Here is a 15,750-nt window from a genome sequence, read left to right as displayed (position 1 = left end):
GCCGTGGACACGGCCCTCACAAGCACATACTTACGTGAGGCATCTTGGCCTGGAATTTCTTGCACCTAAGGGAGAGGGAGACAGGTGGTGAGGTCCCTCCTTGTCTCTGCAATTATGCACTCTCCCCTCCCAGCCCCACTCTGTGTAACAAGATTCCTGTGTCCTTCCTGCCAGTGGTCACGGGGCTCCGAGCTCACTGAGTGGCCCCTGTTGGGGCATCCACAAGTGACTGAGGTCAGACAGAGAAGAGAAGGTGTGCTTAGGACCGAATCTCCAAATTCTTGGGTCAGAGACCATGGGACTAATCACCTCTCTCCCTCCATCAAGTCTCAGTCCCTGGCCTGTGGTTACAGGCCAGGGCTCCCACCTCGATTCCCTCTCAACACCCCTTTCATGCTGGAACCCAGATATTCCTCCCTTCCATAACCCCCAACCTCCAAACATCACGAGAAAGGGAGGAATGAAAATAGCTTTTGCTTCGGAATGACAGAACGATGGGCAAAGGTGCTGTCTGATCTCATGTACATAGTAAAATTGATTTAAAATAAAAAATGGGAGCATCTCCTCCTTCTTTGTGCAAAAAGCCTTTCCTGATTAGCCTTCTCCTTCCCAGGCCTGGCCCACTTGAAGGAGGGCTAGTGGCTGGGCAGGCACAGCCAGGTGGCAGGGGAACGAGAGGCCTGAAAGACTTGTTTCTGTCACACTGGGCTTCCAAAGATGTTTGCAGCCACAGACCTCCTGGACTGGCCTGCTCTGCCCCAAAGGAGCTGGATCAGCGTAACAGATGCTGAACGCCAATCCCCCCTCTCTCCCTCCTCCACAGGGACAGGAAGGAACACTGGGTTACCTAATCCAAGGAGCCTTCCAGCAATTATTTTATGAGAAAGTCAAATGCCAAAAGGCGTGCATGGGGTGTGTGTGTGTGTGTGTGTGTGTGTGTGTGTTTTGTAAGTAGCTCTCATGCACAGGGTGAGCCAGACTGCTCCCTGCATTCTTTCTCTGGGTGGAATCTTTGATAGAGACTAGGAGAGAGGCTTCTGCTACAGCTTCTGCCCCAAGTAGCACTCAGCCCCTCCAGGTCTGAGCACGGGAGCCTGGAGTTCAGAGACCCTGGTCTCTGCCAGGAAAGCCCAGCCACTTCCTTCGCAGGACCTGAGGAATGACCAGGTGGGGAAGTTTGGGCGGGACTGAACAGCCTGGTCCCTGTCCCCATAGCCGATGTGAACCTGGGCCTGTGCCTGGTCCGGCAGCATAGAGGGGAGTCGGGGCAGGCAGGGGTCTGGCCTTCTCTCCCAGCTTCCCGGAGAAGGAAGGCTGGCTGGGTCTCTAGGCTGGGAACCCTAACGGTTGATAGATTCTAGAGACTAGCTGCCCAGGATCCACCCACATTCTCCCACCTCAGGCAGGTTATCTGGTCTCTCCTGATGTACCATGACGACATCTGGGAGGGGCTGGGCAGGGCTCCATCTGTGACTGGCAAGGGCAGAGATGGGGCTTGCAGTGGGTTTTGGGCAGACAGTACCAGAATCATACCATCCCCCTTGGCTTCTCTGACTGCTGACAGTCAGACCACTGAGTCAGTAGCTGGAGATGAGCCTAGGAGAGGAGAGATGAACCAGGAGTGGGAGGAAGAGGGGCAGAGGGGCAGGGAGAGCAGGAGTGAGGGCGGAGGGGGTGATGCTGAGGTGGGGAGGGGGTGATCGACGACCAGTGCTACCCAAGAGCCTGCTCCACGCCACCTGGGGGGAGGCTGCAGCTTGCCCCAGGCCCCAGGGGCTCCTCTCAGCCATCCCCTCAAGGCCCCTCCTCCAACCCTCCCCCAGCTCCTGCCGGGTACCACACTGTGGAGGAGGTGAGGGCTGATGGACCCTGCTGAACTCCCTCCACATTCACCAGCCCTGATGTCAGCGGGCTAGCGAGGCCGACCTCCCACTGAGTCCCAGGGGCTCTGACACCCACCCTTCCAGCTTCCCTTCCCCTGGCTGTGACCTGTCCACCGCCTGCTGGTCCCTTGATCTGCTGTGCTGCTGGGCTGGAAGTAGGATGTGGGACAAGGCTTCCTGAGTCCCCTGCCGTCACCTCACGCAGTCAAATCCTTGCCAAGCCCAAACCATGAAGCCAGGAGATGAGATGGGGAAACGGAGGCCCAGGGAGGGACACGGACAGGCCCGAGGCCACAAGTAAGGTCCACAACGACAGGTGCAAAACCCAGGGCCCTGCCTCTAGTCCCAGCACCCCTCTGGGGGCAGCAGTCAAATCCAGCCAAGTCTGGGCAGCTCCTCCTGCTCCCAGTTTGCCTGGAGGCTCCTGTTCCCTGGAACTGCTCCTCAGAACTCTTCAGAACCCCCTCCAGGCCCTCCGGCACTGCCCCCTGAGGACCATCCCTCCTCCTGCCAGTCCTGACTGCCCTCCCACCCCCTCAGCTTCTCCTCCCCAGGGACCTTCCTGAGTGGCTGTTCTTTCCCTCACCCTTTAACCGTGGTCCCCAGGGCTCTGATCTGGGCCTGACCCCTTTCACCCGCAGACTCTTTCTGGGTGGTGTCACCCACCCCCACCTCCGTACCGATGACTGCCGCTTCTCCATCGCCAGCCCAGCCCCTCTCCATATACCCACCAGCCTCCAGCCCTCAGGCCTGAAGGTCCCACCCCCTCCCCAGACTCCTCAGGTCCCGAGAAGGCACACAAGGCTTACAGGGCGGGGAAAGGCCATAAGAAGTGGGATGGTGCAGGCCACTGCATTCCTGGGCCCACTTGTCAGGCCCACTCCTCCACCTTCTGCACCCGAGTCCCCGGGCGTGGGTGAGGTGCATATACACACTTGCGTGCATGTGTTGGACCCCATCCTCAGAGAGCTGGGGCTGTCTGTCTCAGCTGTTCATCCACCCCCACACCTGGAGAGACAACTGGCTTTAGAAAGTGCTCTGTGAACATGGGGTGATGGGATACCTCGAAAAAGGGGACTCACTTGGGAGCCAGTCGAACCTCCAGGATGGACTGAGATGGGTGACGGAGAGGGTGCGTTAGCGGCCACGATGAGCCACAGGGGGCTCACAGGTACTGCACAACCCTGTCTTGAAGGTCACAGCCTTTGCACTGAGTCAAAGGCAGCTGCCAACCTCACTGGTCACTTCAGCCCTCCAAGCCCCTCTGCCAGGATGGGCTCAGGTTGGAAGGTCAGGGGCCAGGCCAGACCCATTATCTGCCAGGCCCTGATGGGCCCTGCCTGCCTGCAGCCCTCAGCTTGCTGGGTGGCTGATGGGCCTGGGAGTTCTCATAATTGGGAAGGTGTGTGAAGCCAGTCATTCCCCACTCCCCAGGGTTCCCAGCTGCAGGCACCCAAAGGGAGTAGACTAACAAGGACCCAGTGGAGCAATGCACTCCAGGGCCGGACCCCTCGGCAAACAAAGGATCTCCCACCCCTCCTCTCCAATCTGAAATCCAGCCTCTGCCCTGGAAACTGTTGCCTTGTTATGAGATCCATATGGGTGTGGATGCAAGGCTTACGTTTATCTTTTCCTGCCAGGTTGCTGGGTTCGGGAGCCAAGGGGAATGCTAAGCAGGGAGGTGGGAGTGTGGTGGAGGCTGCGCAGGAGCCCGGGGGGCCAGTCGTGGAGGCCCCAGGCCTCATCTCCGGCCAGGACTAGGAGAGGGACACATGGGGCTCTGCCCTCTGCCCCAGAGCTCTGCCTGCCTGAACTCTCCTGAATCCTGGAACCCTGAGGCCCCTGCGTGGGGGGACGGAAGAGACCCCTGCCCCCTGGGTCACTCCAATTCCCCTCTACCAAACCCTCCTTTAAACTCCATCCCAGGGACACTCAGCTGGACACACATTTTCATCTTTCTCCCACGTATCTGAGGACGTGTCTGTGCATGTATCATGCTTGCGTGTCCCAGTGTGGGTGTGTCAGTGCGGAGGGAAGATGTGGGCATTGCAGAGTCTACAGGACCTGCACGTGTATGTGGCGTGTGGGGTGTGGGTACATTTCCAAGCACCTGTGTTTATAGGAGGGACTTTTATGCATTTGCTCATAAGTGCTGAACGTGTTCTAGACACACGCAAATGCATGCCTGCTGCACATGTGTCAGCGTAGAACGCACGCATGCCTGTATGTGTATGTTGAGCGTCTCCATATGCTTCCATATATCAAGCGTTTGTGTATCACTGTGTGAGTCTGACTGCACAAGTCAGGTGCCCCATCTCTGGCTGCCTCTTTAACCAGACCTAGAAGTCTGTCTCTAGAAGGTAGGGATCCTGGGCGCTCTGCGGAGACTTGCATACAAGGTTTTAAGGGTGGCCCTGATCTGGAGAGAGGGTAAGAGAGAGCAGACCTTCTCAACCCCCGACCAACGTTGGGCCCTCGTGGTCCTAGTGGAGGAGGAATTTCCCACGGGCCTCTGCTGAGGCTCAGGCCGCCCAGAGAACAAACAGCACACATCCCCGTGTGGAGGGGCCTGCCTCCTCCCAGCAAAGGCAGGGGCTGCGGAGGGTGTGGAGTGGAGACAGCTGCTTCCAGCCCAGATAAGGCCATGGGGCTCACAGTTTCCATTTCTAGGATCCCCTCCCCACTCAGGTCCCAGCTCCTAAGCCCTGGCCCCATGGCCTGGAAAGGTCTCCGCTGACTCACCCCAGCGCCCTGCCCCCACCTTGGGAACAGCACCCCACCACAGCCTGTCCTGGGCCACTGTGGTCTCTGGGGCAGGACAGCCCCGGCCTGGGGCCCTCACAGCTAATATCCTGACCCTTGTGCCTCTGAAAAGCCACACAGGAAGGAGCACTGGCCCCTCCTGTCCTCTTAGAACGACACTCCCTGCGTCTACGTGCTCGTGCAATCCGCTCCGCCAGCCTGGCTGCCCCGGCCCAGAGGACCCCGAGACCCCCGAGGGGCGAGCAGTCATCATCAGCGGCAGAACTGGGCCTAAATTCTGGACTCATCCTCCCTTCTCCCCCGCTGCTCCACAACTTCCCACCCGAGGCCTGCCCCCTCCAGCCCTGCCTGGCCCGCCTCCCCTCCCCCTCCCTGGGCTATTTATAGGGACTGGGGGAGGCAGAGCTCCAGGGCTGTGGCTCCCTGGGCCTTCCCCAGGGGCCCCGCAGGCCAGGCAGTGTCTGCTTTCAGCCCAGTAAAAGGCCATGTCACTCCAAGTGAGCAGTGGGGGTGGGGTGGCTGGGCAGAGGCAGGGGGCTGGGCTAATGCCTGGGCCAGGGCCCTCCAAAGCCTTTTGCAGCCCACACACAAGCTGGGCTTCCTCAGAATCATTCTGGAGTCCCCCTTGGGGCTGGAGCGGTACGGGAGGTCTCTGCGGGCGCTAGCACCTCCTTGGGGAAGCCTGGAGGAGACCAGCACCCACACCACCAGGCTGCCACCTCCCCTGCAAGCCCCCCGAGTCTCCTTTCTCTAACAAAACTATCCCTCTGACCCATGACTCCCCTCCACCAACAGTGGGTCGAATGCCTTAAGGTGCATTTCAAGGCCCTTCCGGCAAAATGCACAAACTCCCACACTTCTGCCTTTGTGGCTGCCCTGGTCCCACTGCCTGAAGCATCCCTTCCACTTGCCATCCTGTCTGGCAGACTCCCTTCTTTAGGTCTTCAGAGCCCAGTTTAAATGCCACCTCCTCCAGGAAGCCATCCCTGATGAGGCCTGTTAGCACTCCTCCCCTCCCCTCCCCGCCCACCATGCCCGTTGAAATATATCCCTCCTCTCCTGCCCTGGCTCCCTCCTCCAGTGTGGAGCTGCTGTCTGTCTTGAGTAGTGATCTCTGGGGCTCCTGAGAGGGCAAGGCCCTGCCTCTCTCATCCCTCTGACCCCTGGCCCAGCCCCCAGCTCCATCAGCCATTTGAATGAGTGAGTGAAGGGAGGGGCGCCGAATGGAGCAGTGCAGGAACTAGTGACTGAACAGTGAATGGAAGTGGAGAGAACAGGGGGGCAGGAAAGCAGAAGAGACCCCACCTGTGTCTCCTGAGCCCTGGAGTGACTGCCTGGTGCCCCCACAGGTGGGAAGGTGGCAGGGGCAGCCCAGGCCAGGTCTCAGTGGCACGGCTCGGCCCTGGGCAGCCGCCAGCTCGGTCACTCTCATTCTTTCCAGATCAAAGTTCCCCCGGGGAACAGCCTGGAACCTGACACTGGCCTGGGGTGGGGGGACGGGGCCAGCTGGCACAGTTCGGGAGGAGGACGCGGAAAGGCAGGCACCTGTCCCCAGCTCCAGGGACCCCAGGCCAGCAGCCTTGGGAGGGGACTGGATACACTTCCGCACACCTACTTCAGCCCCAGCCCCATCCTTGGATAGGCCATACTGGTAGGTGGGGAACCCGTGGCTCTAGGCCCTTCTGTCCCAGACTCCCCAAGGACCCCAAACCCTCAGGGCCTCAGCGGCTCGGCTTCCTGCACGACCATCCCCCCACATCAGTTCTGGCTCAGCCCCACCCCGTCTCCCAGCACCTTCCATCCAGACACCCTCCAGGTGTGTGTTTCTCTGTCTCCCAGTGTCTGTATCTATTTCTGTCTTGGCACCTTTCTGTCTAGACTCTCTGTACTTCTGTGCTTCTCTGTATTTTTCATTCTCGTCTCAGTCCTTACCCTGGTCTCTCTTTCCATCTCTCTGTCTCCCTAGACACGAAGAGTAACAATGGAGTGATTTGTCCACCCTTTCTTTTAAGGAAGGAGCTGTTTTCATGGCTCTCCCCCGTCTCCAGCCCCTAGTCCCTCCAGTCTACAGTGAACAGATTTTCCTGATGCTGAGATGAGGGTGGGAGAGGACAGACCCCACCGCCCCTGCTGCAGCCGGGCCTCCCTGGTGCCCTCAGGCTGCTGCGTCTGAGCCAGGCCTCGGTCAGCCCCACGACCACGTGAGCAGGCGGGGAGGAAGTGGGCAGAGCTGGTCTGGGGCAGCAGGCCCGTGCCAGTGGGCCAGGTCCCTGAGTCTGCCATCGTCTGTCCTTCCTCGTTCCACTTCTAGCTGTGGAAAGTCACACCACAGTCAGAGTCTGACTTCACGCTCCCTGCTCCTAAGTACAAGCTAGTGTCACATGTGTCATACACACACACACACACATACAAACACACACACACACACACTCACAAAGTATAGGGGAGCATAGGCTCAGCGCACGGGACTCAGAATCTCAGTCATGGTTCACTCCTCTTTGTACCTCAGTTTTCTCATCTGTAAAATGGGGGTTATAATAATAGTATCCGTGTCCCAGGATTGTTATAAGCATTAAATTAGTCCATGTTTGTAAGGCGCTTACAAACAAAGGCCCTAAGTCTGGCACATGGCACTCTATCTACGTATTCGTTTAATAAAATAATAAAAATTAATAAATATGCATGCTTCAAATTTGACTCTCAATAAAAATTACAGGTTGCTTTCACCTTTATGCTGTTGCCCCAGGCTGAGCCTGATCCTGCTCACCAGCAGGTCCAAACAGGCCTAATGTGAGTAGTTGTAAGTCATGTCCAGGAATAACATTGCGCTCTGGGGGTGTGCATTTCGACCTGCTTGTGGAACCCCTCTGCTTTAACAGCGGCTGTATCACGTGTGGGGAAGTCACATGGCTTCTGGTTAAAGATGATTGAAACCATGTCCTTCTGCCCGAAACACGTAGACATGAGAGTGTTAAAAAAATTAATGAGAAGGACATGTTTGTAGACACGAAATGGAGACTTCTCCTTAAAAGAAAATAGGGCGGAGGCTGCAGGCGGAGAAGGGGCTGGGAAGACAGCAGGGCTGAACGTGCTGGGTGTGAGCCACAGTGTAAATGCTGAGCCGGGCTGGGCCCTGAAGCTGGCTGGTGTCAGGATCTGTGCTGCCAGTTGGTGATGATAAACCAGAGCAGCTACGTCCACCCTTCAAGGTCGTGGCAAAAACCAAAGCCACATGCCTGTGGTTGGGCAGAACCATTAGGCTTAAGGGACTGTCCCAGAAATGTGTCACTCACATGAGGTGGAGGCCCACAGTGGACACTTCTGAGAAAACCCTGGTCTGGAGCCCAGCCAGGTACAGACCAAGTAGAGGCCGCTGGTAGATGGCCTTGGGTTTTACGGAATCTCCAGATAATCCCACAACCAGGAATCACAGGGCGCTGGGGAAGCCAACAATCTCCACAAATGGAAGAACTGATAGATGAAAAAATAAAGTTTTAGAGCCATTTGAAAAGTCTTTAAAGTAGGTGTCTTTAAGGTCCCCAAAGAAACCGAAGGAAAAGCAATCACGAAACAACAAAAGAGATCATGACTTAAGAGCAGAACAAATGACAAAGAGTCCAGTAGACACACAGGACATTAAAATTACAGATTAAAAAAAAAAAAACTGAAGGTGAGCTGAATATCTGACCTGAATATAGTAAAATACATAATAGAGTAAATACACATGAGCATACAAATATGTATATTTAATATTTAATGAAACATCTTTCTCTAAACCTACATGGCTTGGTTTGAATTTCCTTGGTAGAACTTACCATTTTCTTCCTTGTGTTGTCTAGTATTTTTTTTTTCCAAAAATATCCCAAAGTTTGAGATTTGCAAATTCTAACTAATATATATATAATAGATAAACATCAAGTTTATAATGTATAGCACAGGGACCTATATTGAGTATCTTGTAGTAACTTATGTTGGAAAGGAATATGAAAACAAATACATGCATGTACCTATATGACTGAAGCATTGTGCTGTGCACTAGCAATTGACACAATATTGTGAACTGACCATACTTCAATAAAAACATAAAACAAAAACAAAAACAAACTCAAAAATGTCCCACAGGAGCCCTTGAAAACACACCCAAAATGGACTGATGTTTCTTAAATTACTCCCTTGTTAATTATTTTCATTAAAGGCATCATTTTCTTTTAGTGGCTCAAACTTAAGACATCTCCTTCCTACTTTTGTAAAAATTACCGCATTCTATTTCTATTTCAACATTACCTTTACATTTAGGTCATTCATCTGTATCTTAACTGTCTCTCCTCTAGATTGCTTTAGGAGCTGTCTAATTAAACTTTTGGACTCACCACTCCTCCCTGTTCTCTTACTTCTCTTAATGCACTCTTAATTGAAGACAAAGCTCGGGGGTTGGGTAAAGCTCAGTGGCAGAGTGCATACCTAGGCTGCATGAGGTCCTGGGTTCAATCCCCAGTACCTCCATTAAAATAGGTAAATAAACCTGATTACCTCCCCCAAAACAATATTAAAAAAAAAAAAAAAAAGAGGAACTCTCACCATTGCTTCATGCAGAGCTTTTATTATCTCTCTAATATTATAAATACTCCGAGGCCCACCAGGTGATCTGAAAGTTAGGACTTCAGTAATAAGTTACATCTTACTCCGGGGCACACCCACATGCATTTTTCTGACTCTCCCCTCTTGAATTTTCTCCGATCTTAAGTCTTTGGCTCATTTTTGCTTTACTTTTGTTTTTAATGTTCTTTTCTATTATTAAGATAGAGGTACTGGGGACTGAACCCAGGGCTTCACGCGCATGCTCTAACATGCGTCTACCCCCACCCCCAGGCTTTTTTTTATTAATAACATTTTTATTGCATTATGTACCTATTCGCAGAACATGTTTTTGGTTTATTTTATGGTTGCTTTAAACTGTTAATAATCTTATAAAAAAGGCTATCATAATAATATTTTGGGAATTTACTTTTCAAAATATTACTACTAGTTGCACGGGTCAGCCAAATTTTATACATCTCTGTGGCCATTCAGACAAAAAAGGGATTTCTCTACTGGCTGGAGTGACTAACCCCAAATTTCCAAGGACATTTGTGTCCACTGCTCCACCAATGGGGGCAGGAGGTCCATGCCTGGAACTCCATCTGGGATGCCTTTTGTATTCGTAAGTCCAACAGCAGAGATTAATAGCAGCCCCAGCAACCAAAAAGAAAGGACAGGGCTTCTGAAGACACAGATCCTTCAGGAATGAAATTCTGGGTCACCTTCTTGGCCGAGGACCCAAGAGGCAGCAAGTTCAGTGATTCCCCAGAGATCTGAGCGTCAGATATTTGGTCTTCCGTCTTGTGAGCTCCTGGGGGGGGGGGGGGTCATGCGGTAACATTGCCTTCCCCTTCTATTCCCTAGTTCTTTGAAGTACTTCTTATGCTTTTGAATGGGAGCTGTATTTTCTGACTGTGGGTCCCGTGGCTAGCACTCCTGCAGGGAGCAAGCCGCCGGCAGTGCCCCACAACTGTAGGGACCGGGAGGCGGGGAACACCTGTACCAGTAATAATGGGAACTGCCAGAGGGCAGAAACGACAGAAGGGGCGCATGTTTCCCCTGTCCCGACCCTGCAGGTGCCTGCTGAGCTAGCTTTCTGCTGAGCTACATAAAGGGGAAACAAGTGAGTCTCCAAGGTCATTCGAGCTCTTTCTCATCACTTGCTGGATTCCCGATACTTCCTGACCCCCACCCCCAGGTTACACTTGGACCTTATTATCATCTGGAATCTACCATACAAACTCTCAAAAGTCCAACCTTTCCTTCTGTGAACAAAAGCGCTTGTCCTTCCAGTTCCCACTCATGTGTACCCACCATACACGTGCTTCAGCTGCATCAAAACCTCCAGTCTGGCGCCCCACTTCCTCCCAGTTCCTACTTGGTCTAAACCCCCAAGTTGATCTCTTGGCCTCTCTACTTCCAGACCACCTTCAAAGTGCTCTTTCTAAAACTCAAGCTTGATCATGACCCTTCTCTGCTTAAAACATTGCAGTCTGTGCTGCCTGGTCACGACCACGTGCCTCTGCCAGGACCCCGGGGACTGGTCCCCTGCTCCCCACGCGGCCTCTCACACTGCCTTTCCCGCCTCGCGCTGCGTGCTCGGGAAGCAGGCTGCGCACGTGCGAGCACACCCTGGGGTTTCACGCTTCTCGCTGCTGTACTGTCCTGTCTAGACCAGGCCTTTCCTTCATCTCATCAGCCTAAACTTCTGTGTGGCTTCCTTCCTCTTCCCCTCCTCCAAGCCATCCCTCACATTTACTCCTTTCCAGCCAACCAAGAGCTGAACCCACCGCTTGGCACACTGCCATTGTCACGTCAACACACTATCTTCTACGTACACCTTCAGGGGTCTGTCCCTCCTCCCAGTCTTAGGAGTGCCTGGAGGACAGGGACTGTGTCCAACTCTTCCTCCAGACCAGGCACAGTCTCTGGCTTGTAACCCAGGCCCAGGACAAGTCCCACCTTTTTCATGGACTCTCCCCAGCTTCCTAACCTTCCCTCCTCCGAACCCTACAACACTTCTGTGTCATTCTTGCCCTACTCATTCATTGCCTCGTTTCATTACCATTTTAAAAATGGCTAATTCCTCTGACAGATCTCATTAGAATCAGTGAGAATTTTCACTGAGTAGCTGTTGGCCTTGTATCTCCGTCCCTTGTTCTGTCACTCAGTTCTCAGTAAGGAGCCGGACTCCGAGCTAGTTTGCCCATCAGTATGATGGAGACAGAGGCAGCTGTAGGTGGCCATGGTTTTTGTACCAGCTGACTCCTAGAGCCAGGGTGTGTCCCTGAGCCAAGGACAGACAGGTGGGCCAGGTGAAGTCTGTGTTCTGGCAAAAGCACTGCCCAATTTGGGTCAAGCTGGGCAAAGCAGAGCCTTACTCTTGGGCATTTTTATTTAGAAATACATTAGGGTAGCATTTGAGACTAATAAAGAATTGTGCAAATTGGAGGTAGTGTGACATAAAAAATATTACCTAAGCCTCCCTCTATGTACCAACATTGAAATAATGGAAACATCCCCACATAGGAACCTGGAGCTACTTGGAATCCTGGCCCGCACGTTGGGAAGCCCAGCAACATGAGGATCTTTATCCCTGGCTTCTCATCAGCTCCTTGTCTTCGTGTCCACCTCCCTCGTTGACATCAACCCCTGACTCATTACAGAGTCTGGGCGGGCATGGGGACTTTCTGTTCTTATGACCTAATGGTGTGACTCAAGTGCCTAGTACTGCACCTGGCCCAGAGCAGGTGCTCAGTAAACAGCTCCCGTCATTCTCACTGTAGTTGTCACTGTTATTGACTCATTCAGAATTCCTTTTACTCACTAAGGTACTTCAACCATCACTGGCTTATTAAATGCGACTGATTAATGACTTTCTTTGCAGGAGTGGAAGAACCTTGCAGCTGATGCAGGTGGCACTGTCATTACACACTCGCTTGAAATCACGCAGCCACAGGCCTGTGCTGGGTGAGGCAGGAAGTGGGGAGGTTTGGTGCTGGGCTGAGCTGGAGGGAGCTGAGCAGCACGTGGCGGACCCTCAGTGGGGTCAGGAGAGGCCAGGGCAGCCCAGGGGAGGCCTGGGGATGGCCACCTTGGGCAATGGCTGCTCCCACACATTCTCTACCCTGTCCCTCCAGCTAGCTCTCCAAGGGTTAGGGGCTTTTTAGAGAAGAAAAAACTCAATGAGAATTTTCCACCAGCTTCAAAGGGTGGAGAACCCCCTACCATGACAGGAAACACATCTGTACACGAGTTTGAGAGCTTCGGAGAAAAGCCAGGCCTTGGCCTCAGGGTGGAGGCAGCCCAGGGACGCAAACCTTCTGGCCGCCCCAGCCCCTGTGTGCGGGGCCCCCGCTGGCAGGGGCAGCCGTGCTGTGAGTAGCCGCCGCCGGCCCGGAGCAGGGGGGGAAGCCAGCGGCGGCTGTGCCGTGACTGCACGATCCTGCCCCCGGCGCACGACACGCTTCCCGGTTCCCAGGGACTGACTATACTGGGGAAACGAGGGAGAGAAGCCCTTCTTCATCCTTCTAGTCATCCTCCTGTGCCCACGTCACCCCTCACGGAAGCACTGCCTACTGTGAGGGATTCAAGCCTCAGCCCTGCTTTCTCCTGCCTGTGGCCCTTGTTCTTTGCTTATAAATATTCAACTATTTACATTTTAAGTCCTCACCACGTGGCTAGAATTGGTTGGAATTTGTACATCTTCACTGGAGAAAAAGGAGTATTTTATAAGCAATCTTTCTGAAAAGATAATATTAGAAAATAAAATGCACAGGCGGCCCGAGGCGGGACGGCGCTCACACCGCGTTGCTCCCCAGTACCGTCTCGCTCTCCTCATCCGGCTCGTCCGGCTCGCTGGTCAGGACCACGTCAGCTGCGTCATCCGTGGGTGCCCTGGGGAAGAAGAAAAATGCCGAGGCCTTTAGTCTTGAAAGGAACAATTAAATTTTTCATTCTTTCCTCATTTGGATGAGAACTTTAAGTTGTCACCAATCATTTACCTCGCATCCTTACTGAAAATCTCTTCCTCGTCAGAAGACTCCCCATCATGTAGCTTCTGCGCCATATTTTTTTTGCGTGTGGCACTGAGAGGTCTGTACATGTCCCTGAGCCAGAGCGGCCGCATTCTCTGGAAGAAGCCCTCCTAGAACGGAAAAAGGGGAACGTTCATTCTGCATCTCCCCTGCTTTCTCTGGCAACAGTACTTTATCCTCCTCAGATTTACCTGGCTCTCACTTTGTTCTGAGCATTTTCTACGCAGCAAAAACCGAAAGAAGCCCCTTGGAAGAAAACACACACAATTAGTGATGCACGCCACTTTCTACGTCTCACACAGTGTGCCTGTCTGGTCTTACTGGGACTAAGTGGGCACCTCAGTAAACACTCACCACCAGCAAAGGCACCACACACCTGGACCCTGATATTTAATAATTATGGAATTATGGAATAATTCCATGCACACCGGGCTCCCAGAAGCTCTCCATGCCCGTTTGAGATGGCCCCCCAGTGTCCCCGGACAGGCCTCTGCATGTGGCTGAGCACGGAGTTCAGGCAGACTTTCTAGCCCCACTCCCCTGCTTGGCCCTGCCAAGTGCCCTCGTGCAGGGAAGACCCTGCACAGCCGTGCGAGGCAGAAGAACATGACTCTGGAAGTGTTCACCCCAGCCCTCTGCAGACGCAGTCACACGCAGCACGTGCTGGGGCTGAGGGGGAGGGAGTCCCTATTTTCCTAGTGGCTTTGTCCTGTAAACTGGATCACACCAAGGAAACCTGAGTCCAAGTAGCAGAGCTATCTGACTCACTGACTTTCACACCGCAGGCTGTCTCTGATGCTAAGTGAATTGTGAAATCAGTTTAAAGACCACGACTAGCACTAAAACACAAAATATTCTTTTTTGAATATACATAGAATAGGAAAACATCTGAGTGCATAATAAGTTTGTTTTAGAAACTCCTTGTGTCCATATAGTATGTGGTGCTGATTTGTGACATAACATGTAGCTCACAGCCCAAGCACAGTGTGATCAATGAAGGCCTCAGTGGAAGGGAAGCATCTTTTTGATACTCACTAGCAGTATGGCCATGGGGCAGGACCTTTTCCCTTTCTCTTTCTCCACTTTCTTAATATAAAAGGAAGAAACAAACTGCTGTCTAAAGTTTCTCCCAGTTAAAATTCTATGAGGTTTGGATAAAGGGAATAGACTGTGGGCGTCTGAAAACCAGCAGGAGGACAAGGGAAGTTTCCCTGCCACTTTCTAGGAAGGACTCATATATTCTCCCTTCCAACAACTTTGAGTGAGGCTGGTCCTCAAACCCTAGAGCCATGTGGCCTTCCCTACCCCAGAACCTCCAAGAAGGCCACTGGCCCAGCCCAGCCTGATGGCCACCACCAGCAGAAACGGGTGAAAACCCAAACCTCTCTCCCTCCCCCTTTTTCCCTTAAAGGACTAGGAAAAGCAGAGGCATCTGGGCCGGTCCCATTCCAGCTCAGCTTTGGCTGGGGAGCTAGTTTTGCTGGTAAATAAATTCGGCTAAAGCATTATGATAAATAAATATTCTTCCTGCCTTTTGTGCTTTCCTCACTATAAAATGAAGAGATTGAAATAGATGAGGTCTAAGTTCTCCTCTAGTTCTAAAATCCTACTTCAAAAATTACCAGACTAGGGGGAGGGTACAGCTCAGTGGTAGAGTGAGCTGCTCAGCATGCACGAGGCCCTGGGTTCAATCCTTGGTACCTCCACTAAAGATAAAGAAACCTAATTACCTCCCCCACAAAAGTAAAACAAACAAAAAATAAAAGCTTTTAAAAAAGTTACCAGAGTAATATTTACCTTACGCTTTTTTTCTGATCTTTTGCTGCTTTTCTGCGTGAACAAATCTGTTTTGGAAGAAACATGATCAGAATTATTCATCACAATGACTATCTTAGAATCTTTATTCATTTCTTTTCATTTTCAGTCTTATCTACCCAGTGAGACGAAGGCTTTTTTTGTGGAAGGAATGTTCTCTTGTTTAATAATCCTTTGCCTCTTTCACAGTGCCTAACTTAGGATCATGCACACAGCTGGCAATACGTTTTATTGATTGTTTTAGGTAACGTTCAACAGATAATGCCCAATACAAATTCTTAGAAGTAGGAAAACAAAAGTATCTACCAGGAACCTCAGCATCGTTTTAAAGACAAGAACAAGAGTCAGATGCCTATCATATGGCCACTACTGGTCACTGTTGAGGAGGTCCTCATCACTGCGGTAAGAAAAACACTGGAAAGGAAGAGACAAGCACATTTGCACATGAAATGATAGACAAGCTTTAGGTTGGAAGCAATATGAGAATTCAGGAAGATGGCTACATACAGAATCAAGAGATCAACATATAAACTTCAAAGACTTTCCTATATAACACAGAAGACTAAGAAATAGAAGAAATATCCCATTTACAATATCAAAAAAACCGCATAAAGTACCTAGGGATAAACTTAACTGAGAATGTATAAGACATATGTGATGAATATTAAAACTCT

At 52.1% G+C, this 15,750-nt stretch overlaps 1 protein-coding gene across 1 annotated transcript in view; it reads right to left on the bottom strand.

The window, feature by feature from the left end:
• LOC106730157 (leucine-rich repeat-containing protein 37A2-like) overlaps nt 1–15,750 on the bottom strand; it is a gene marked incomplete at its 5' end in the record, with an annotated part of 48,111 nt that overhangs the window by 605 nt on the left and 31,756 nt on the right. Inside the window, 5 exons of the mRNA XM_032498194.1 lie at nt 35–65; nt 13,029–13,121; nt 13,229–13,371; nt 13,453–13,507; nt 15,059–15,105. Of these exons, the coding sequence (XP_032354085.1) occupies nt 35–65; nt 13,029–13,121; nt 13,229–13,371; nt 13,453–13,507; nt 15,059–15,105 (369 nt within the window). The remainder of the gene's footprint in view (nt 1–34; nt 66–13,028; nt 13,122–13,228; nt 13,372–13,452; nt 13,508–15,058; nt 15,106–15,750) is intronic.

Source organism: Camelus ferus, chromosome 16 (assembly GCF_009834535.1).
Source record: "Camelus ferus isolate YT-003-E chromosome 16, BCGSAC_Cfer_1.0, whole genome shotgun sequence".
Taxonomy (NCBI): domain Eukaryota; kingdom Metazoa; phylum Chordata; class Mammalia; order Artiodactyla; family Camelidae; genus Camelus; species Camelus ferus.
Note: the sequence above shows the minus strand (reverse complement) of the source record. Positions and strands in the feature narration are given on the sequence as shown.